Here is a 24,343-nt window from a genome sequence, read left to right on the forward strand (position 1 = left end):
CATAGTATGCATATATTAACAATATAATAATAATAATAATAATAATAATAATAATAATAATAATAATAATAATAATAATAATAATAATAATAATAATAATAATAATAATAATAATAATCATCATCATCATCATCATCATCATCATCATCAATATTATTATTATTATTAAAACTGCAAGCAGTGATAAATGCCCTCGCCCTTGCGACGATGGGGTACACTCCACTGTGAAGGTCCTGCCTCTCATTCCCACATCACTCCTCCCCTCAAAATCAGCGTCTTTCGTTATTTTTCCTGGGGTCTTCTGTCACAATTAGAGCTCATCAAGTTTTAATTTTTAATACCTGTCACTGGCATGTTGGGTCGTGTTTACTACTTGATTTTTTGCCAGTTTCCAAGCTCCAGACACGGTATTAACAAGTTCCTCATAATAATAAAACATATAATAATACATATAAAAAATATGGTCAACAGACAAAATAATAATAATAATAATAAAGTTGAAACATAATAAAGTTGAAGTTTTAGACAGAACTGTGCCTCAAGTTAGCATTACCCCACACTACCTTATTCTCTGTTATCGTTTATCTAGAATATTTTATAGTATGGTATTAAACTTAGGGCTATCTATTTTGCATTTATTCAGTTGCACTTGTTTTGTTGAAAAACATGGATTCTTGCTGTGTCTTACCTATTTTGCCTGTCTCCATGGAGATAGAGAATGTGTGATGCCTGAGAACCAAAGTGAGTGTAACAGGTTAATAGAAATTCATTATTTTTCAGTCTGTAAATATTATCAAATTGCACCAAATTATTTAGTTATGATTTGGTTTGTGTACCTGTGATGCTGTGAGAGAGTTTTGGTGTTAGTAACGTGCCCTCAAAGCTTTGCAGCTTTTCTGAGGTAACACACTAATTTAGGGTCCAGACAAAACTGATCAATTTTTCATAAACAGTTTGTAGTAACACTGTTTTCTGATCCTTGTTCTAATGTTGTTTCCTCATCAAAACTTGCTGAGTTGTGTTTTGTTTCATTCACACATGTTTAACACACACGTTGCAGATTAAGGCTGAGTTCTTCTCTCTGTTCCACCTCTGGAATATCCCATCTCTACCACCATTGCATGACATCACAAGGTGGAAGAGAGCATTTTGCGGTTTGGAGATATAGACAGACTGATGATAAAGTGTTACTCAAACATGTGTAAATGAAACAAAACACAACTCCAGGTCTGTTTTTGAGGAGGCAACAACATAACATGGCTACTCAGACGAGTCCATTTTGAAGAAGCGGTTGGGTGCATATCAGTTGAATGTTTATTTGTTTACATGTTAATTATATTTGAATGCATTTTTAGAATTTAAGAGCTGTACAACATCACTGAGGAATATATGTAGAATATTTGCTAAGCAGTAAACCTTCTGAACCTGGACTGAGCCTCTGTCACTTATACCACAACACCCACAACACAACGCAGAGTGATGTGAAAAGAGGTGGATTGGGTACACTAGCAACACAATATCAACACTATCCTATCTCAAATATGTAAGCACCACAAGTGTCTTTCAATTTCTGAGGGCATTTTTGTAATAAAGATAAATTTGACTGCAGTCAGGGAAGAATAACAGCGGCTCTATCTGCCATAAAGTTCGGCGATGGTTCAATGACACATCAGATAAAATGACTTTCCTAAATTCATATTATCATTACCACTAGCGATAGAGCTAAGAGCCGAGTTCTGCAGAACGCACTTGTCAACTTACTAGAGCAAAGACTGTATTTTTAGTCATACTTAAGTCAAGTGCAGTCCTCTATGTAAAAACACAAACTCTCATATTAAGAAATATATTTAGCTCCATCATTGTGATTTTGATTTTCTTCCATATATTTGAGCAAAATGAGTCTTGCCCAAAAACTCAGGAAGTGCATGTTAGCATGCTAGTTGCCATTAGCTTTCCGGTCACAGCAAATGTTTGATCTGACCTCTGATAGTTGTGAAAAGTCCTTATAGACAAGTGAGGAGCTTTGGTGCACTGCAAACCGAACTAGCTCTACTTTTGACCAGTTTATAAAACAAAAGCAAACAAAACCAGGTACAGCTCCTTTAAAAGTGCTGATACATGTTGCGTTGCAGTAAAAAAGTCCTGTTCTTGTGGCAGGAAAATGGATCCGTGTGAAGGTCTTGATCTCTGTCTGTTCCTAAGTGGCTCATTTGAATGGGGTTAATGAGGATCCCCCTGGTCTGCAAAAACAAACCTATTGCAGGAAAATGTCATTATATGTCATCTTCTTTTCATTCAAATTAACATCATTTAATACTTTTTCCTCGTTATTTTTGACTGGATGGTTTGAAGTGTCAATGAGGAGTAATGTGTGCCCATTTAAGCTCAAAATCACAATGTCACAAGGCCTGTTAGATTTTCTCTACTGAGCTAATATTTTGGCCTCATAAAAAACAAACAAAATAAATGCTAATTTTCCTTTGCTAACAAACAAGCATCAGAAAAATACTGTACAAAAGTGGTAAAATGGTAAATGGTCACATTTTTATAAAGCGCTTTTCCAAAGCACTTCACATCAAGAAACCACACACATTCACACACACTCACACACACACTTGTACACCAGTGTACACAGACATTGGGAATGAGGTAGGCTAAATCTTTTTTGTTTTGCTGGATCATATCTGGACAACTGACACGTTCACTTTAGTGGACAAACACTCAACTATAATCAGCTAATAATGCATCATACTGAGAATATTGTCATTAAAAACATAAACAGAGATGATTATTAAAATATAACAACTTGCAATGGAGTTAGTGGTTTGGTGCGATATTTGATGCCTGACAGATTGATAAAAAATTGTCTAAATATTGGCAGAATATATTTTTGTTAAATCACCCACATTTAAGTTGTTCAAGGATCTTTATTTAAAGAGTAGAGAGATAAGAAAAGATAGCACACTTAATGAAAATCTTTTATTTAATAAGAAAAAACTAAGACTTGGGACGTACTTTTTTCTGTCTTGTACCAGATTCTCAAAAACTTGATAGAATAGAATAGCCAGTTAAGTTGATATTTTAGCTGAATAAAAAAATAACATTTGCTGACTTATTAATGAAGACAGAATCACATATTGTTGCAAAATGTGCACAGTTTGAGTATGTGCACTTTTTCTAAAGTATTAGACAGATATGAGTCACAGATCGTGACTTTGGCCGTACGATGGTTTTAAGTTTGATCTTTGTGCCTGCCTCACTTTGAGACTTACAACTCACAATTTTTTAGCTATGATACAAGATTTTCCCCATGATGAAAATCTTTCATCGCAGATTACCAAAATCATGCTGTAGACACCTGGTTTTAAAAAGGTGAACAACAAAACAAATTCATTTTCAACAGTTTACTTATGCATCTGAGCATCGTAATCATTCACTGTGATGAGTTTATAAGCACTTTTCACAACTTTCAGAGGCCAGAATGAAGTTTTACCATCATGGTAATGCTACTAGCATGCTAATCACACACTTACTAATACTTGGGCAATGACACATTTTATAATTAGATGCAGAGAATACAAAGTGGTTCAAGAGCTGCTTATTCAATATATCTGCACTAAGGCAAGATTGTTTTTGCTCACATACATGCAAAACATTGAAAATTGTGATAGAATAAAAATATGATAGGCTAAAATACATAGACATACAAGAGGATATTGTGTATTTGTTGTAGTGTGTTCAAAACAGTCAATTATAAACTGGTGAAAGTGAAAAACAATCTCATGAGAACAGTCAGGAAAAGGTTCTCATTTGTGAAAAGAGGATAATCACATTTTTCAAAACTCTAAAACAGTGGCATTTTTTATTTATTTATTTATTTTTTGCTGCACTTAGATTCCTAACACACAGCACAGTTAGAAAAAAAACAAAAACAAAAACAAAAAAAAAGATCAAATGTGGAACCAAAGTCAAACCAATCAGACTGAGATCGAAGTGCAAAATGAAAAGCTGTTGGAAAAATCGCATTCATTAATCTTTATGCTCTGCTGTTTTCCCACTCATATTTATTACTTTGAGATTCACGTCACCCTGTGTCAGCCGCACTGAGGCAGGTTAGATGTCCATATGGCAGGAGACACGGCACTAGCATGGCACTCACTACCAGCCCAGACAAGTTAAAGATGGCGCCTCTGTGTGTAGTGTTTGAGTATGAGCAGAGGGGAAAGTGCCAAAGAGGCTGGCTCGGGCCACACAGCAGACGGTTGACTCGTTTTTTTGTTTTTTTTCTTTTTTTGTCGTTTTTTTTTTGGTGAGTGTGGGTCAGCGGCTGCAGTGACGCCTCAGAGCACCTGCTGTGTGGACAGACTGTCACTCACATGAGTGAGATAAATGGGGCAGTCTTGGGCTCGGGGCCGCTCCACAAGGTCAAAGGTCAAGAGATCCACTTAGATGCACATGGCTGGAACACGGAAATGCTGCTCTTTTATTTTGGGAGTAGTCATCATAACGGGACCAGTCAAATGTCAAATACATCTCACTGTAGGAAATATTATAACCTATACCTATTTTACCATGATAAATATCCACCAGATTTTTTCATGTATTTGAGCAGTTTGTCTTGATTTATTGTAAAAGCAGCTCTTGGGATCACAATGAGACTGCTGTGCGCTGTCTGAATCTAATGACAATGCATTTTATTGTCTGAAAATTAGGAAGCGCGCTGTTAGCATGCTAGTTGTTTTAGCTTTGCTGTGATGGCAAAGTCCATTCTTGCCTGTGAGTTTAAAAAGCAAATAATAATAATAATAATAATAATAAAAAAGTGCATAAAGTGACTAAAGTGAGAGAGGTATGATTAATGCCATTCTGTAGCTTTCTGGCAAAGCAGTGAAATCACCATGGAGACAAGCAGGTGGTGAATTCTCTACCAATATGATACACATTGCACCTTTAACTTAACAGAATTCTGTAGGTATGAATGTTTTTTCTGCTACTGAAATAGACAAGCTGTGAGTACAACCTTGGCGGATAAATACCCTCTTCAAATATGCATGAAGATTTGGTACATTTAGAAACTATTTTGTTTGCTGATCAAATTCATCATCACATTTGGCTTTGTTATTTCATCTCCTATTTAGAGCAATTAAAGGCACTGTACCTGTTTTTTACTTTCTAAAAAACGTGAAAAAGTAGTAGTAGTAAGTAGTAGTAGTAATAAGTAGTAATTGTTTGTAAACGGTTTGCAGTCGTCCAAAGTTATTCCTAACTTACCTGATACATTTGAGCATCCTAATTACCACGATGAGTTCATTAGAGCTTTGCACCACTCTCAGAGACCAGTGTACAGTTTTGCCAAAACAGTGAAACTAAAAACAACTAGCATGCTATCTCACATGGGAAATACTTTCTTAGATGGAGCCAGCCACAGCTGAGCTATTTAGACTTCAATAGCTACTTCTCCAATATATCTGGGCAAGACAAATTTTGCTCAAGTTCATGGGAAAAATCGGCTACAATGCCATTAAAGAAATTTGTAGGATACATATTTTACAGTTTGCTTGAACTTAGAATGAAACTGTTTCCAGAAATGATTGATCCTGTTTATACTCAACTCAACTCTAACTATTTTTGCTCCATTTAATCACCGGCCATTGACATTTCTGTAGCTGCACTTACACCAGATGGTAAGCCTTTACAGTCCTCCCTCGGCCTGTTTATCTCTCCTGGCTGCACCCTGAATGGCGTTGGTCGGCGGATGCTTGCTGTGAGACAGATCTCGCCCACCACCAAAGATGGCATGGAGAGGTCTGCCACGTCAACTCAAATGAATGTAGATGCATTTATGAGATGCAAGCCTCTGTTTACAGCCATAATTTCTCTCAACGGGGGCCAAAGCACAGTGCAGCCCTGCGTATAGATCATCTGTTAAACACATCTCATCCCTCATGCTCCTCTCCTCAGCACAACTCGGGCTAATTACTCTGGTATGCTGTTGCACAAGTCTGCATGTTCACTTTGGTTTAAAGGTAACTTTGAGGGTCTGCTTGTCCCCATGGAAATGTTGTAATTGCCTGGGATGTTTCATTGTATGGCATGAAACGTACTCATCTCCATGAAGACAAGCTGGTACCGCTAGACCAAGTTATAGGTTAGATCTGTGGAGAGATGTCCCTGTTGACCACAAGAATGCGTGGAGTTCAAGGTACTTTATTTTTAGCTATAAAACAATTCCGGGTCATTTTGGTGAAATTGCCTTTGTTCTGACCTCTCCAAATTAAAATGATAACTATTATTGAACCCTCAGTAGTATGTACACAAGTTTGGGGTCTTTGTAAAGGTAACACCCAATAGTTTTACCCACGGGCGTCAGATTTACTGTAAGTATGTCTGGTAAGCATTCATACACTTTGGAATACACATAAAACATATCTTTGTTAAAATGAAGGTGTAGAAAGCTGCAGTAGGTAGCTGGAGACAAAAATACACTATATCTCAACTGAAAATATTGTTGACCACTCACATTTCAAACTAGAGGACAATATCTATAAAAGTGAGATTTTTACATTCACTATTATTAGCTGCTCTATTACTGAGGTACATTTATACAGCATACCAAAACACAAAATAAAATGAATATTTGTATATAAAATATAGTTAAAACAAGTGTTATGGGTCAAAATAAATATATATTTAAAAGTTGCACACAAACAGTAAACAAACAGACACTTCAAAATATAAACAAACACGCACTTCAAAATGTTAACAAATACACACTTCAAAATGTAAACAAACACACTGCAAACTGAAAACACACTGTACATGATTATGACACAGTGCCAGTAAAAAAACAGCTGGAACAGTTCCAGACAAGTGTAGTCCACCGTGTTTATAGCTTGGGGTCTGGGAGTACATGTAGGACAAAAAGGGAGGGGGTAGGTGTGATATCAGCAGCCTCAGTACCATTCCAACTTCCCCCTGAAGGTGAAGACTGTCTTGCAAGCAAAAACAGCACAAACATATTGGAGTAAATGTCTGTGTAGACCCTCAGTCATCCAGGTCTGATCCATAGCAAACAAAGAAGTTAAATCTGTCAACTGGACAAATCTTGTAGGAGTGAAGAAGTTTCGCTGCTCATCCAAGCCGCTTCTTCAGTTCTGGTTTACAGTTAGCCCCTCCCCTCAGGTAGATTTAAAGGCAGTGGCCACCAGAATTCTGACCTGTCAGCACTGTGGTGATTGCATATTCGGAAAGATAAGCGCCGTAGATTTCATTTCATTTTCTAGTTAAGCTTATAGTTATGTTGTGCACATTGTACAAAGAAACATCTAGGTTATATATTTTCTGGATTATAAACAATACAGATTTTGCCACTTCCCCTAAATTTCTAAAAATCAAAAATTCTGCTCCAAACTGCTTTTCTTGACAGAGGATTGGCTGTAGAACTTTCTGAAAGACCCAAACATCGCTAATGAAAACATAGCATAGCATAGCACTAGTTAAGCTGCAGAACATTCCAGGAAAAGCAATAGCATCTCCATGGAGTCAAGCAGCCAAGCACCTCCCCCCAGCAAAAGTTACATAGTGCACCTTTTAGCTTCTCCAATGATGCGCTAAATGGATGCTTTCATGTTATTGCGCAATCTTTTTGTGCATTAGCTTGTTGCTGATGAAGATATATCTCACTGCAATAATGTATGAGCAGTAATTCTGAGTCATTCTGCAGGGGAGTGAGGGAGTTTGAGTAGGAGGAGCAGACAGGAGCAGACAGGAGCAGACAGGAGCAGACAGGAGCAGACAGGAGCAGACAGAGCAGTAGAGCCCTGGGCTGGGAAATTGTTAGAGTGTCAAATGAAGAAGGTCGTTACTGTTAATGTCTTTCAGAATATTTCACACTATTTGTTAGGGCTTTTATACTTGAGGGTAACGTCCAGTTTATGGAAGGTTTAAGTATATCATTTGCCACGTGTGGACTCACAGTTACTGGTGAATACACTGATGACCTAATTTGACTTCATGAGAAAATGACAAGGGGCAGTGTGAGAGAGATGTGGCTGCTGTTCTGTATCTATGGCTTTTCAAAACGCACTGCATAGCACGCAAACGCAGGCATTCAGAAAACAATGAACGCTAGTGAGCAGTCCAAACTGTCAGCTATGAAAACAAACTAAACAAAAGACAAAAAGAATCTATTAAAATAAATGATCAGAAGACCAGATGAACCTCATTTGACTATTCATAAAACTATGCTAGATAATAAAAATGAGCCTACAAACAAGTGTGAGATTGAAAATGACAACCTATTAGTCAAGGTTAAAAACAGCAGTGATAGTACTGGGAAAAAATATGAATGGATCCCATGATGTATGCTTCAATGTACTTACAATGTTCTAATATATAATATATAATATATAATATATAATATATAATAATTTGACCACAATCTGCATCAAATATTTTGGACTGCTAAACTTTTTAAATGTCTGCATTCACAAAAAAAAAAAAAATAATAATAATTCCAAATCATTTCACTTTTTTGTTGACAGGGTGTCCTGTCACGATGACTTTTTCTACTATTTCTTCGTGCTAGTTTGCACTACTTTGTGTTATTTTGCTGTTCTATGATCAGTCTATGATCTATATTGGTTTTTAAATGTATTTTTAATCATTTTACATTGTTTCAATTTGTATTGTTTACGTATGTATGTACGGCGACCTTGAGAGCCTTGAAAGGCGCCTAACAAATAAAATGTATTATTATTATTATTATTAGATTTGAGTTGTAAAAGGCTGAATAAATCACTGCTATGATTTATTAAGTGTTTCATTAATTTATTTCAGCTCATGGTCATTTACAATACTGCACATATAGATTTGTTTTTGGGGGTAAATGTTGCTTTAAGCTTATTGTGTTAGTGACATAATGTAAATATGTAAATACATCATTTATTGTCTATATTTTCATCAGCACTATAACGTACCTTAAAACTTGTTATCGTGGCAGGCCTAATTTGTATCTTGCTGAACCCCTAATAATTGTTACTTTTGCCTCTGGTACAAAACATTACAGTTATACTAGCTAACACTGGGGGCAAAGGTATATGCTGTTGGCCCCTTGTTCTATAATTTTCCACTAAATGGGGCATTTGAGCCTTCTTGCACCTCCCCCAGAACTTCTGCCAAGGGTCATCCCATTATTAAAATATTTGTACATTGTTATTTTTGTTGAGTTGGCAAGCGTAACATTAAATTTGTCAAGCAAAATTTTGATCCAAAATAGAGATCACATATTTCATTCACCATTTTTCCAAATTGACAGAAAATCCATTGTGATAAGTAGTACATGTCTGAACTCCTGGCACCTCCATCAGGGACTAAGTCATGAGGTGCAGATAAACGTAGTGATTTAGCCACGAGGTAATTCACAGGATTCTTTGTGCGGCATGTCACTTTTGATTCACTTTTTATTGCTGCCGTAAAGCTAATTGGTGAAATATGAGCTAATTGAATGTTCATGGAGTGAATGTTTAACTTCAAATTATAGGTAATAATAGATCTTTATTCTACCAGCAGTGCGTTGTGACCAAAATCTGATTGAAGTGAGCTTGTGGGTGGCTACGTTTAAGTATGTGCCCCGCAGGTGAGTGTCAGTCATTTGTGCAGTACTTTGGGTCTTAGATATCGCTCCATGGAGATCTAATTGTTACAAAATGTTCTCCTTTATGCAAGCAAATTAGGTTAAATCTACAATGGTGGATTTTAGGAAAGGCTTGTTGTGGAGAAAATCAATGTTGGACTCTGGGGCATATGAATTCAGTGCAAACCAACTCCTGAGGCTCAGTGGAAAAGAAGCTATTACATCTTGCTATTCCGTGCCTTTATACAAAATTTGTTTAGTCTTGGGTTTGGTATGTCTGTGTAATCCCTCAGTCATCCAGGTATGAGCCATAGCAAAAAAAAAAAAATTGAATGCAAAAATTGAATGAAATTTGTTAATTCTTTTCCTCAACAAGAACAGCTCTGCTTGGGGTCCAGATCTGGTCCATATGCCTTCACCATCAAGATGCATCCAATTGTTTCTTGTATAGTTATTTTAACCTAGTATAAACTTAAATCGTGACAAAGGCATAGTGAGTACTGTCCATCTACTGATTGGATGGTTGAACCTAAAACTGATGTTGGAATGGAGTAGAAAAAGTTTCACTGTCATCCAAATGTTTTTGAAATGGAGACTTTTCGGCAGAAGGACAGAACAAACCAAAATGTCTAGAGGACATTTCGATTTGTTCTAAAACAAGTTTCAGGGCAAACTCCTCTTAATAGTATCTCCCCTCCCCTTAGGGCAGCATAGATTTTAGCTCTCAGACCAGTACTTTCAGATTGATAATGACTTCTAAATGGTAGCCAAAATGTTTCTATTTCAAAAAAATGTCCAGATGACTACCTTTGAGATGCTTTTTACCATTGAGCACTCCTAGACAAATGAAGGATTATATCGACAAGTTACTGGGCAAGACACCCAAAGTGCCCACTCTAGCACAGCGCACGTCAGATAGCTGCAGGTGTGTGACATAAAATAATTTAGTGTTATCAAAGTATTATCAAGGACTTCTCAGCCGACCCTTTTTGTCAGTGAGTGGATTTTGAAGAAGATGCTCTGTTCAGACAGATGTGTGGGAACCAAGCGTTCCATTCCACTGAGATGTGCGAGCACAAATTTATGCACCAGCACAGAGGGCTTCACTAGAGCCTCCACCTATCCTGGAAAACTCCAGTGCCAGCAAAGCAGACTCTGATGACTATTAAATATTCCATTACTATGCATTATTTGCCTCGGTTTTAAGCCACCTTGCTCTCCTTGGTATTTCCATTAAGTGTATAACTTAACTTATTTGACAACACGATTTTGTTACACAAAATATCGTCAGAAAGCACCAAGACTGCATCTGCAAGCACATTGAAAATAGAAGCAGTTTGTGTAAAGCTAAAACAATAACAGCTATTGACAAATGTTTTGCAGTGAAACTGCAAATAGCTGAATGTTACTATGATGTCAACACCAGTGCTGACTGGTTAAGGGCAAGTATTTTAAGTCGTGGAGAAGTAAAAGGACTGTTGGATTATGCACAAATGGGACAACAACAGCTTTATTTAGCTTAGAAACCTCAAAATTATGTCTGTTAAAACACCCTACTATTAAGACATATGGCCATAGTCCTGATACTATTGGTGCCTTTTGCATAAACCATGATTACACTCATTCAGCTTGGGTTGCAATAAGCTTCTTGCTCCTGTGTTTACTCTATCTTCACTCTGTGTTTATTAGTGCTGCCTTCACTGGCATAATGCATCATTTTAGTAGAAACAGTGTTTTTCGGCAGATATGCAAATTATTTCCTTCCTGCTGTGAGGCCTTAATTGTCCACACCTTTACATAGAAAATTACTTACTGGCTTTTCATGATTAGTGTCACCAAACATCCATGCTCCATATTAGGAGTATTTAATTTTACAGCCAGTATTATTATTAGAATTTAGGGCAGGCAGGTTAGTGAAGGTATTTGCTTAGATTATGTATTTTGTCATGAAATCTCGACCGGAAAAAGGTGGCTTGCTTTCTCCGGGTGGTGAGTCTCTGCCTCAAGTGGAGGAGTTCAAGTATCTCGGGGTCTTGTTCACAAGTGAGGGAAGGATGGAGCGTGAGATTGACAGGCGGATCGGTGCAGCGTCTGCAGTGATGTGGTCACTGTATTAGTCTGTTGTGCTGTAGAAAGAGCTGAGTCGAAAGGCAAAGCTCTTGATTTACCAGTCAATCTATGTTCCTACCCTCACCTGTGGTCATGAGCTTTGAGTAATGACCGAAAGGACAAGATTGTGGCTGGGCGCACCCTTAGGGATAGGGTGAGGAGCTCAGTCATACGGGAGGAGCTAGGAGTAGGGCAGCTGCTCCTACACATCGAGAGGAACCAGCTGATGTGGCTCGGGCATCTGTTCAGGATGCCTCCTGGACATCTCCCTAGGGAGGTGTTCCGGGCATGTCCCACCAGGAGGAGGCCCCGGGGAAGACCCAGGACACGCTGGAGGGACTATGTCTCTCGGCTGGCCTGGGAACTCCTTGGGGTCCCACCAGAGGAGCTGGAGGACATGTCCAGGGTAAGGGAAGTCTGGGAGTCCCTGCTTAGATTGTTGCCCCCGCGACCCGGCCCAGGACAAGCGGAAGAAAATGGATGGATGGTCATGTAATTTTTCATTAAATTGTTAGGGAACAAATTCTACAAATGGCATGAGATGGCAGAATTGTAATAATGCCAAAATATCACCAAATTGTTTTAGGTGGGGATTAAGAAATTTCATTTTTGTAGATCTGCACACCAAGGAATTTGTTTTTAAAGGTGCACTATTTAACAGTTATGGTCTAGTCTCCATGGAGATGTTATTGTTACCTGGAATGTTTTACAATATCAGAATAACATATTTAACTTGTATCAAATCAATTACAGGTGTTTATATAGCTTAAAAATACCTACATGCAATCAACTATGGAGTGCCTCTCCACAGATCTGACTTGTAACTTGGTCTGTTGGTGCCACCTGCACATATACATATACGTTTTTTTTATGACATACTGTGGAACATTTATGCATTTCAATAACGTGCAAATATGATGCATAACATAAAACAAAAAATTGCTAAAATACAATGTCCACTAGAACAATTGAATCCACTGCTTATCTTTAACATTTAAAGAAAGTCTAATGCCTTTGCCAGGGTCTGATTCCAGTTGTCCTCCATTACCAGAATTATTATAACCAAAGCATTACCACTTACCCCTGCGCCTTTTACAACGGCAAATGGTGAGAGTTTGTCCTTGTCTTTGCCCTTTTGATCACAATAACTGTTTAATGGGACCAATAAACTCAGACACACCGCTTCTATCCAAGAATCAACTTTGAAATGTCTCCTCCAACCGTCTCGCTTCCAGTTAATCTATGTGAGTGTATGTAACTGTATGGATCACTACGCCATGGCTTCATATTGAGTGCGTTCCTGAGGTGGTCCGTTGTGTGTCCATAAGATTAATCTGATGTTAGGGAATTCAATCAGGGCCTGCTGTTGACTGTAGCCTGAGCAGATCCATCAGCCACGCGGGGGACGTCCACGGCAGCGGGCAGGGTGGGAGGTACATTTGTTACCACGGTGACGAGCAAAAGACAACGGGGGCGGGGCTTTTTGAGTTCATTCACACATGCAGCTATCAATCCAGGCATGGTGTTGTATAAGAGGGGGCTAAAATAACATCGGAAACTAAAAGTTGAAGTGGAGCCGTGTGAAATAATGCATGTCATTTATTCATAGTGTTCTTCTTTGGCACTGGTCATGCTTTGGTCCTGGTTAAATGAAATAGTCGACCCCCCCTAGTGTCGTCATGTGGCATTTGGCTCCTCTGTATCTGCCGCAGAGAGCTGTCTGGGAGAGATGGATGGGAGAGAGGCTGGCGAGAAAGAAGGTAAAGCTGCAGTTTTCAGTTACATGTGGAGCCAGGGAAAAGAAGGAGTGGTCATGGTCGCTAATGATTGCGCTAGTGAAGACTACATTATTTCACATCTTTGTTAAAGGTGCACCATGGAACTTTTATGGTTTGGGGTCCAATATCTCATTGCCAGGGAGATGTTCTTGCCTGAAATGTCAACAGCATGGCACTAAGCATGCCTATCTTTAGTTTTATAGCTAAAAAATACCTTGAAAAACAGTGCATTCTTACTGAGAGTGGGTTTACCTCTCCACATATCTGACCTGAACTTGGCCTGGTGGCATCACCTTTTTGTATTCATGGAGATAAATATGTTTAACACAAGACTTAGGAACATTCTAGGTAAAGTAATGGCATCTCCATGGAAACAAGCAGGTGATGGAGCCTCCATCAGAAAAGTTAGAGAGTGTAGATTTAAAGGAGACATATGTTAAATCGAGTATCAAATGTTTAAATAACCCAGTATTGTCCTGCATTTGAATCTGGAGTCTGAGGAAACACCAGTTTTCACCTTCCCCCTAGCTCTGCCCAAACTTACTTAGCATTATATAAAGAATCTGATATTTGGTAGGAACATGTAGGGTCCAAAAATGTCTTATCACCATTTTCAAAAATTAGAACACATCAATGAAAGTCTGCTGCTTGCCACTTTGAAGAGGCGTGGCCTATCAGTTCTACAGTTTCAACCAGGAAGTCAGTGTTACTAAGCCATTTTAGAACAATACTGGCGTTTACAAATGAACAAAATAAGATCTGTTTGTTACAGTTTAATTCTATTTACCCACCATACAAACATAATTTGAGGGTATTACACTTCTTTGAGGTGTTAACTGCTACACATAATATGTTTAGATGGCCATGCTAATCTTTAACTTTAATGCTAAATTCCCCCAAAACAACATTATAACATGTTTAATAAGTTCTCCTTTTTCTCCCCACACTGAGTAACTCCCCTTTCATAGAGCTATCACATTCAATTCAATTCAATTTATTTTTCTAAAGCCCAAAATCACAACAGCAATTGCCTCTTAGGGCTATACATGAGAATTAATTTAACCAACAGAAAGTTGGAGGATCAACAATGAAAGAGAAACAGACAAACAAATTAATCAACAGAAAACAAGCAAATGGATAACTGTCACAGAATATCTACTGTCCCTTATACCCTACTTCTCCGCAAGGAGAAAAAAAACAAACAAAAAAACCCATTGCAACCAGTCTGCATTCTGCTAATGAAACTACTCCACATTGCATCCAGTTTGTGAAGTTGTAGTGTACTGTTTAGTATCATGCTTTTGTACATTTATGGAAAATAGCTGTGAGGGAGCATGGGTAGAGTAGTCTTGGGCAGAATCATACTCTTTAACCATAAGGAGGGTTCAAATAGGGCCTGGGAGAGATCGTTAGAATACTCAAATATGCATGGATGATGTCTAAAACCCTAATGAGAACAACATTGTAACATGGTAGAAAGCTCCAAAACATCAATGTTACATAATTCACCCTCTTAGTAAAAAAAACAAACAATTTTGAACAAGTTTCCAGCTTTGGTGTAAGTGTTATAGGCCACATGGTAAAATGATGACTGTGGTGGACAATATGCTGCTATGTTTAATTTACCACAAGGGGGATGCAATCAGTGGCCTTTTTATGCTGGTACCATAGCTCATAAATAAGAGTGAAAAGTACTTTACATTCAGAGTCGTGCTGTGACTGAAAGGGGTATTTTTTGTTCTGTACTTCTCATTTCAGACTAAGAGGGTTAATATAAAATCTGACATTTTTACTTTCTGGGCCGTTTGCTCCTAATTAAGATTTTCAAACTTCAAATAGCCAGTATGCATTAGAACATAAGTGCTACTGCCTGAGAGGTCTGCGTGACATGCAAACTTACATGTAAAAGTCATATGAATTGTAAAGCCTTTTTTGTGTATGCAGACATTAGGGGCGACATGGGTTGGGACACACCAACAGCATTCATCTGTGGGAGCTGGCATTGCTAACATGTGGGTCAGTGGATCTGACCACTCAACCAATGATGTCTATGTTGAGAGCGGGATTCAAACCACCAACCTTTGAATCAGTGGATAAACACTCAACCAAATGAGCTACTGTCATCTCAGGGTAATTATTATTATTATTATTATTTTTTTTTTTTATTACAAACTTGTTTTATAACTCCTGAGTAACCCAAAACCTCTGATCTATACTCCATCTTGGTCCCTAAACTATTCCTCCCTCTGAATTCTATGTGAGAGTTTTTTATTTTTTTCCTTATTCTTTGTCCTAAAGAGCTGTTCTGTTCATATGCACATCAAAGAATATGTTTGGTCCACTAAGTAACATTTCTGGTAGGGGGTCCGCTACTTGCTTGTCTCCATGCAAATGTTTTTACAATATAGAATTTATTAAAGGTCCTATATTACACAAAATGTACTCTTTAAGCCACATATGTCAAACTCAAGGCCCGGGGGCAAATGTGGCCCTCCACATCATTTCATGTGGCCCTCGACAGGGTAAACTATGATGGTCTTAAAATGTAATTTTATCAGGTGATAAGCAGTTATACAGCCACATTTTTACATCTAGGCTAAATCCGGCCGTTTGAAGGCAGCTATTTTGCTAATGTGGCCCCCGGTGAAAATCTGTTTGACACCCCTGCTTTAAGCAATGTTATAATGTTGTTATATCATCAAAAACATACCTGGACTTGTGTTTTGTTTCATTCACACATGTTGAGTGTTTAGTTTATTAGTTTGTCTACATCTCTGAAGCTCAAAATACTCTGTTCCAAACACTACGTTCCACAATTCTACATTTTACACTATTTCCCATTATTGGCTTTGGTGTAAATATTATTCTTATATAACTCCATCACCTGCGGTCTCTTGGTGACCACACTTCATCCTTCTTTAATTAGCCTAACAATGTGACACATCGAGGTCCTCTGCACTTGTGAAGAAATAGTGTGGCCATCTTTGTACTTTTGCTTCGTAATTAGACTCCCGATCAAGTGCAGTTAACTATATGGACAAGTGGCTGTGTACCTCGATAAAATTAACATCTTAGCTAATCTCCACTCCTTTTGTCTGCATAGAGAGAAAGAGAGGGAGAAATAGAAAGAAAGAGGGATAGGGTGAGAGAGACAGCTCATCGGCAGCCTGCCATCCAGAATACAAGGGCCACAATTAAATGGCTGTGTTGCTGCCATTAATGATGCTAATTTATGCAGCTATCTGGAGATCTTCCGGCCTGGACTCACGGAGGCTGGACAGGGCTTTGATCAAAATAGAGAGACGGAGGATGAAGCCAGCACGAGTCACAGAGTTCATTTTGCAGTTTAGAAATTTGAATCATGCCCTTACCTCAATCACAGTCACAGATGTGAGACGCGTTATCAAGCACTTCCTCTACAGCTGCCATGTAATAACAGGTCAGAATTAGAACAAGTTTTCTTGAAATGTCAGTGAAGAAAATTCACGAACTAGAAACTTGCTTCGAAACTAAAACAAATATATTTCATACCAACTTTTACAACTTTCTCTAGGTCTCTAGTCTCTTGTAGGAGTTTGCCCATATTGAAAAGATATAACATTTTGTTTCAAATTGTTGACTGCACTCACAAGTCACGGTCCCAGTTTTTCATCATTCTGAAACTGGTGGATTGCTTTGCCTGGGATATGCAATTGCGTAATTTGGCCCTGTGGAATCTCCATGGATATAAATGAGTTTAATGCAGTAGCGTGTGGTGACTTTTATGGGTAGGCAACAGATTTGGGGTGGACATCGATATTTAGTCAATAACAATTAGTAACACTACTTTTTATACAAACCACATCGCAAATGACATGTGCTACTGTTCACTGCTTCAGTACTATTGTTATCTATGTGATGATTATTATGCATCTACAATCTATGTGTGTCACATAAAGCAGCTCTGCACATTAGTAATGTACTGGACATAATGGACATTCATGAAGAGATACGACGACAGGTGCACTGGTCAGACAGGTGCACTGGTCAGACAGGTGCACTGGTCAGACAGGTGCACTGGTCAGACAGGTGTACTGGTCAGACAGGTGTACTGGTCAGACAGGTGTACTGGTCAGACAGGTGCACTGGTCAGACAGGTGCACTGGTCAGACAGGTGCACTGGTCAGACAGGTGTACTGATCAGACAGGTAGCAAGTTAATTCTAATAATGACAGGTTGTTCCTTCACTGCACACTCTTACTGCTCTCAGTTGCCACAGCTGCCCTCGTGCTGACTGATGGAACATGTCTGCCAGTCTCTTGGCCTCTCTGTTCTTCAGCAATTGATTACTCCACATTACATTTAAACATAAACAAGATGGATACATTTGAGTTTGTATGAATAAAATCTTATATATTTACTTAATCTGACTGTGCTGTATCAAATTATTATTTCTAAAAGCAGTTCTGTACACAAATCTATTATCAAGACATTTCACACCTTACTGTTGCCATTGGAGCAAATCTCCTTCAACACATGCGCTGGCTTGAATGGAATCCAGCTTGTAGTTATGTAAATGCCTCCTTCTACTGCCAGGATTATTCAAATGAGACAGTTTAAGATGCTTTAACTTTGCCTAAGCTTTTGTACAAGTCAAAACGGCAAAGTAAGTGAATATAATTGTGTGTCTGTCTTTGGAAGAGCATTTCAGGAGGAAGAGAAATACTACAAGCCCATATTGGGCATTGCATATCCTCTGTGTCCTCTTAGACTCTCCCCCAAACTAGTTTAGCATTCTCATGATAAAGCCTATCTGGGCCTAATCGAATTTGTGTTCATTTGCGCTAAACAAAAGCATTACCATTGTTTTCTAATGTTGTTTGGATGGACTTCGGTGAACTGTGCACAGCTTGGCCTTCGTGGAGAGTGGGTACTTTGGGGTGTTCGTAGTCTTTACCTGTGCAGGGGGCCGCTAAAAGCCAATACCAAATGATGTAGTGGGCAATGAGATGCATTTAGCACGTATGTGTGTTGCTGGAAGGTTGCACAATGTTTACTTTGTACAGTTTTTTTTATAGTATGCAATTATTTCAAAATCGCGTTACCCACTAACAATGTAATTTGATTTTAACATACTCTTTGAGTATTATGTTTTTGGACTCATGTATTAAAGATGCATTGTGTAACTTTTCTAATTGGGGATCGCTACCTGCTTGTCTCCATGGAAATGTCATTGATTTTTGCTGAAATGTTCCATAGTATGACATTGAACTTAACCCTATAATCAATCATGAAAAACTCTTGAAAACATTCTTTCTGTGAGTGTAGGGCCTTGGCTCCACAGATCTAACCTGTAACTAGGCCTGTTGTCTCTATGATGATGATGATAGATAAGTTTAATGGAGTACTATGAAAAATTCCAGGCAATGCAATTGCAATGCAGGCAATGAAGACAACCACATGACAGATGCCAGAAAAAGTCATGTACTGCAACTTTAACTTATTTAGCTTCACTTATTCATAAAAAAAACCCAAAAAACAAAAAAAAAAACTAAAAACTTGTATTATCTTCAACACTATTGATCTCCATGCAAATGTCTGCTGAGGCTATGATTGTGTTTGAAAGACATAAAGAAATCCGTACAGTACTTCTGAGGCTTTATCTGTAACCTTTTTAAATGTTTAGCTCCAGGCAGTGTTGTAGTACTAAATTGAATTGAAATGAAAAGACATTGTACCCTCTTAACTTTACCAAAGCAGGCTTGTAAAGTACACTCGCTATTATGTGTCTCCTGAACTTGGATTGTCTTTTAAAAGTAACTTTGTAGATTCAAGGCGGGGTGAGGTTGCAGCCCGTGGTTATAAGCAGATGTTGCAGAACTGTAGACTTCCTATATTGTGTGCTTCACAGCCACCTCCTAGTGCTATCTAAAGGTGTGTATCAGATTGGCAGCGATGCATTTACCATCAGACACTGGCACACTCTATTTTTATATTTTCAGGAACATTACGTGCTGTCCCAATATGATTTAGCGCCTTTATTTGGTATTCATGGAACTATGAAGTAATGGGGCGTGTTTATTTTAGAGATATCGCTATATTCTATTTCGAGGGGTTCCGCTTGTTACCAGGGCATACCTTACTATCTGGGGAGATATCTGGGTGTGCATAAGACACACAGGAGCAATGGTGAAGATGAGGTCACACAACAATTTATATAGGCTACTAGCATTTGGTGTTAGGTAAAAAAACAAAAAAAAAACAAACAAAACATTGAATTGTGATCTAATTTCTGTGATTGGTTGAGCGGTCAGACCCTCTGAGCCATAGATTAGCGGTGTGATTCCAGCTCCCACAGATGAATGATGTTGCACAGGTGTCTGCGTACACTGTTTTATGAATGTGTGTATGAATGTGTGTGTGAATGGGTGAGTGGTTCCTTGATGTAAAGTGCTTTGAGTGCCTTGAAGATGAAAAAGCGCTATATAAAAGTAAGACCATTTACGATATAATATGCTGTTTTGGCAGTGGTGATTTACAAGGTTCTCTTTTTCCCACCAACACCTCCTGTTGGTCAGCCTTGGCAATACAGAGTGGGTTACAGGTGGATTTGACCAATTGCAGTGAAGTATTTAAAATAAGCTTTTGACTTTAGTCACCTCTTCAAAGCAACAAAAAGATACTTGGTTTGCATGAATCACACTGAAATCAAAATGGTGGCCTAGCTGCGAAAATGTGATATTAATTTGTGCGCTGTTCAACTTTTCTGGTGGAAGGTCCATAACTAGCGTGTCTCCATGGAGATGTTTTTGCTTTGCCTGGAATATCCCACAGTATGGCATTATTTCTATGAAAACAAGCAGGTTTCCATGCTACCAGGCCAAATTACATGTCAGATCTGTGGGGAGGTGACCCCAATAACAAAACATGTATTTCAATGCTTGATGGATGAGTTAGTGCTTTGGTTGAACATTCCAGCCAAGACAAGACATTGATTTTGGGACATGCAGGTGAAGGATCCTCCACTACAAAAGTAGCAATGTGCACTTTTAAATTCTCTAAACCAACATACCAATCAGATGATGACTTGTGGTGATGCTGTTTTAGAATTACAATTCTGAAAGAATGAAATGAAAGGTAATCCATTTGTGAAGCCTGGTGAGTTTTGAAATATAAAAAGTGCATTCTTTGTTACAGCAGATAGTGACAGGACAGAATCCAGGCCTGTCCTGTCCACAAACCAGTAGCCTCCCAAGTAAGTCTCTCCCTCAGAACATCTCTCCCCCTGATCCCCAGTCTCCCCCGAGCATCTGAGCTCTGAATATTTATATCAGAATGACAAAGCTACATACATTTCAAAGATTTTGTTTCACACCCATGAGATAATGAACTTTTACACCCGAGGTGAGGTAAGACAACAAAGGCTTTCCTGTGGGATGGGGCAGAGCCTTCACACATGTTAATGTCTGCTCTGGGTCTCTGAATTTACACAAAGACATATGGTGAGAATATTTTCTTCACAACATGGATATACTTAAATTTCCATCACAATGTGAAAGTGGTTAGCATTGGCCAACATATAACACAAATTCTACTGTATGAGAAGAACCATGTTGCAGCAGCAGCCCTCCACAGAACGCCCAGGGCTCAGGCTTCCCTCAGATGTCAGAACAGTGTGTAAGTGTGCAGCTCAGAGCACGACTCCTCATACCAGGTTTATCCTCAGGATCCTGCTGCAAGGGCCACTCCCTCTAACTCTGACAGCTCATGTTCAATCTAAAACCCGTTCAGTCCTGCATTTACACGGCATACGTTCCCTTCCAAGGCAGCATAGGCAGGGGTAGGACTTTAGAGCCATATAATAGACTATATAAGTTATTATAGTTGTTGAAAAACTAAGTATTTCACGTGCAGATTTTCTGGTCTTATAAGGCTTCAAAAGGTAGTGATTTTGATAAAGATTTGTGCTGAATTTTGTTCAGTAAAAACAAAAAAAAAATCAATTGTTTTTCCCCTCAGACGTTTCTGCAGGTCTCAAACAGCAACAAAAAATACTTTTACTTTTCAGTGCTGTTCAAAAATGTAGTGGAGTATAAAGTTCAGATACTGCACTTCACAATGTACTTTAGTGAAGTACAATACCTAAACATTTGACTTAAGGACAGTACATTACTACTTTTGCTTTGTTGCCTTCCAACATAATTTAACAATATGAGTTAAAACAAAAGGAGCTAAAATGTTACAGTAAAACAATTTGCCAAATTGAACTAGAAAAAAGTTATGTTCTTGCAAATGCAATTTATATTATTTCCCCTCAAACTTGACTGACCACTCTTCGCCTATGTAATGAACGGTATAGTGCGGGCTTCAGGCTATAAATAAACATGGGCAAAGACACAAACAATGCTGTCTGAACAATTAAGTGAATGTGAACAGCTTCTATTTGCAGCAATGCAATAAAACTGAAGTATTACTCACTGTAGCAACACAACTTATATAAAGACAAGGAACTCTAACAGGTACGATCAGAATTCGACGGGGACAAAAATCTAGAACAATTATCATTTATTTTAGCTTGATTTAGTAGTAAAAAATGAAATAGGTTGGTGATACACAATAGGGAAAAAATGGGAGAAGGAGAGGCCCTTAGATTTAAAGGTAATTCTAATAATAACTAGCTTAAAAGACCCAAGCTCTTGCATAACATGCTTTATTAATTTCTCTTTGATACTTGGGCTGATTGGGACCTGATGAGTGTAAAAATAAAGAATTATAATTTTACAGTATGTAGTTTCTGAGAAAAGTGATGTAAAACAAATGTCCTTTTATGTGGACATTTCAATCATTTTGATAAAACATTTGATGATTAATGATTTGCAAAAACTATTTATTAAGACCCTGAACACAGCAACATTTGTCCTGAATGAGATAAAGTTTCGTGTAGTTGCTCTGCAGGTGTCTGAGGAGAACACACCAAGGTCGCAAAGATGTTTGAAGCGTTTGTTGGGACTTGGAAGCTGAATGAGAGTAAGAACTTTGACGAATACATGGAGGCACTTGGTGTGAACTTGGCAATTCTGAAGATGGGCAACATTGTCAAACCTGATTTGATAATATCTGTGGACAAGCAGGGAGTTGTGTGCATGAAGTCTCAAAGCACGTTTAAAACTACTGAAATAAAGTTCAAACTCGGTGAGCAGTTTGATGAAACCACTGCAGATGACAGGCATACAAAGACTGTGATGACACTGGAAAATGGTAAACTTATCCAGAAACAGACCTGGGATGGCAAAGAGACCTGTATAGAGCGGGAGATCACAGATGGGAAACTGATAGTAAAATGCATTATGGAAGACGTGGTTGCAGTGAGGACGTATGTAAAAGCATAAAACCCTTGACACTGTTCTTCTGTCCTGGATGACTCATTTCAGTGAGTCTATAGACTTCCAACTTCAACAGTTCTTGACATGTCCTCGCATGTGCGTGTGAAAATCTCTACAGACCTACTACACAATTCAACTGCCATGCCCGTTTTCCAACAGGAATGTGTTGTGACTTGCTTGATTTGCAAAAAAAAAAAACAAAAAAAAAAACAAAAACATTTTTCCTGAATGTAAAAAAAAGAAAGAAAGAGAAACAACAATTGTGCCTCTTGGAACAATGTCTCTCATGTGAATTGCTGCTGACAGGAGCAGGAAGGCATATATCTTTACAAAAAATTAATAAATTAATTAAAAAAAGATATTCTCAACAGTCTTCTTCTAAAAATTTGCATTGTGGCCTAGACAACCCAAAATGTGTTGTCCACATATGTGAATGCCAGGTCCTAGGAGGATACTAACAGCGCACCAGCCTTACTTCCTGGTTCACTGATAATAAAAAAACACTTTATAATTAAAAGCAGACAGCACACAGCAGTCTGATTTTGAACCTAGGAGCTGCTTTTAGAATATAGCTGTACTGAGGCATAACAATGTCACTTAATTACATGAAAAAAATGGGTACAGTCGCTTTAAGATAAAATTGTGTTGTAACACTGGCCTCAGAATTGCTACTATGTAATACCTGCTATCTATGTCAAAGAAGAAGTGAGATAGCGTCCGCCCTTGCCACGCACTTGTGAATATGCAGATGAACCAAAGCATTTCTTTTTGTTTTGCTTCCAAGTATATTTTGTAAGTGCAAGAAGCCATTTTGGGAGTGTAACAAAAAGTACACCGATCTGCATGGACCTGTGATCAGAATCATTTTATAAGATCTCTGTGAAACGCACTCACATATTCTCCAAAGGCAATGTATTTGCTTTCAATTTGGCTCCAGCTGGATGTGAACGGGATTGGGAGAGGGTTTCACGGCCTGGTAGTTAGCCGGGCTGGAAGCAATGTGTTTCTTCATTTCCCTTGTTCATTTGCTTGTTCGTGGCCTTTTCCCCTTTGTACTGAGCTAATCTGGCCTGACAGAGAGGGTGTAACATTACATAAACCCCAGAGCCGCTAATTAACTGTGCTCATCAAGCATCGCTCCACCAAGAAGGACTTTCATAATATACCCAGGAAGGACACTGTATGGTCCAGGGACATGGATTCTAATGATGGAGTCTATGCTTCATATTACATTTTATAATCCACAAAAAATGTTAAGACTGAAATGTGAATTGTAAATAAAATAGAGCAGCACAAGACATACAGAATGATGAGAAATCAGGGTTGTTGCCATAGCAATTAATCAATACACATATTTTCTCAAAGGTTGTCAAAGGTCCTCAAAATCACATTAGTACTGTCACTGAAACCTACTGATATACACATTCTAGTATTGTCACGATACTAAAATGTCAAGATCG

At 38.4% G+C, this 24,343-nt stretch overlaps 2 protein-coding genes across 3 annotated transcripts in view; both read left to right on the forward strand.

The window, feature by feature from the left end:
• The window catches only part of grid1a (glutamate receptor, ionotropic, delta 1a), a 429,424-nt gene that overhangs the window by 94,578 nt on the left and 310,503 nt on the right, over positions 1–24,343 (forward strand). The window lies entirely within an intron of this gene.
• Positions 22,452–23,053, forward strand: LOC117382403 (fatty acid-binding protein, liver-like). The gene has a single exon (XM_033979575.2). It carries the CDS (start codon positions 22,488–22,490, stop codon positions 22,887–22,889), a length of 402 nt encoding a protein of 133 aa, XP_033835466.1. The 5' UTR covers positions 22,452–22,487; the 3' UTR covers positions 22,890–23,053.

The sequence above is a fragment of the Periophthalmus magnuspinnatus genome, chromosome 15 (assembly GCF_009829125.3).
Source record: "Periophthalmus magnuspinnatus isolate fPerMag1 chromosome 15, fPerMag1.2.pri, whole genome shotgun sequence".
Classification (NCBI taxonomy): domain Eukaryota; kingdom Metazoa; phylum Chordata; class Actinopteri; order Gobiiformes; family Gobiidae; genus Periophthalmus; species Periophthalmus magnuspinnatus.

Bases quoted from the DNA above. Each gene is read 5' to 3' on its own strand.
- LOC117382403 (XM_033979575.2), top strand. From the start codon at position 22,488: ATGTTTGAAGCGTTTGTTGGGACTTGGAAGCTGAATGAGAGTAAGAAC.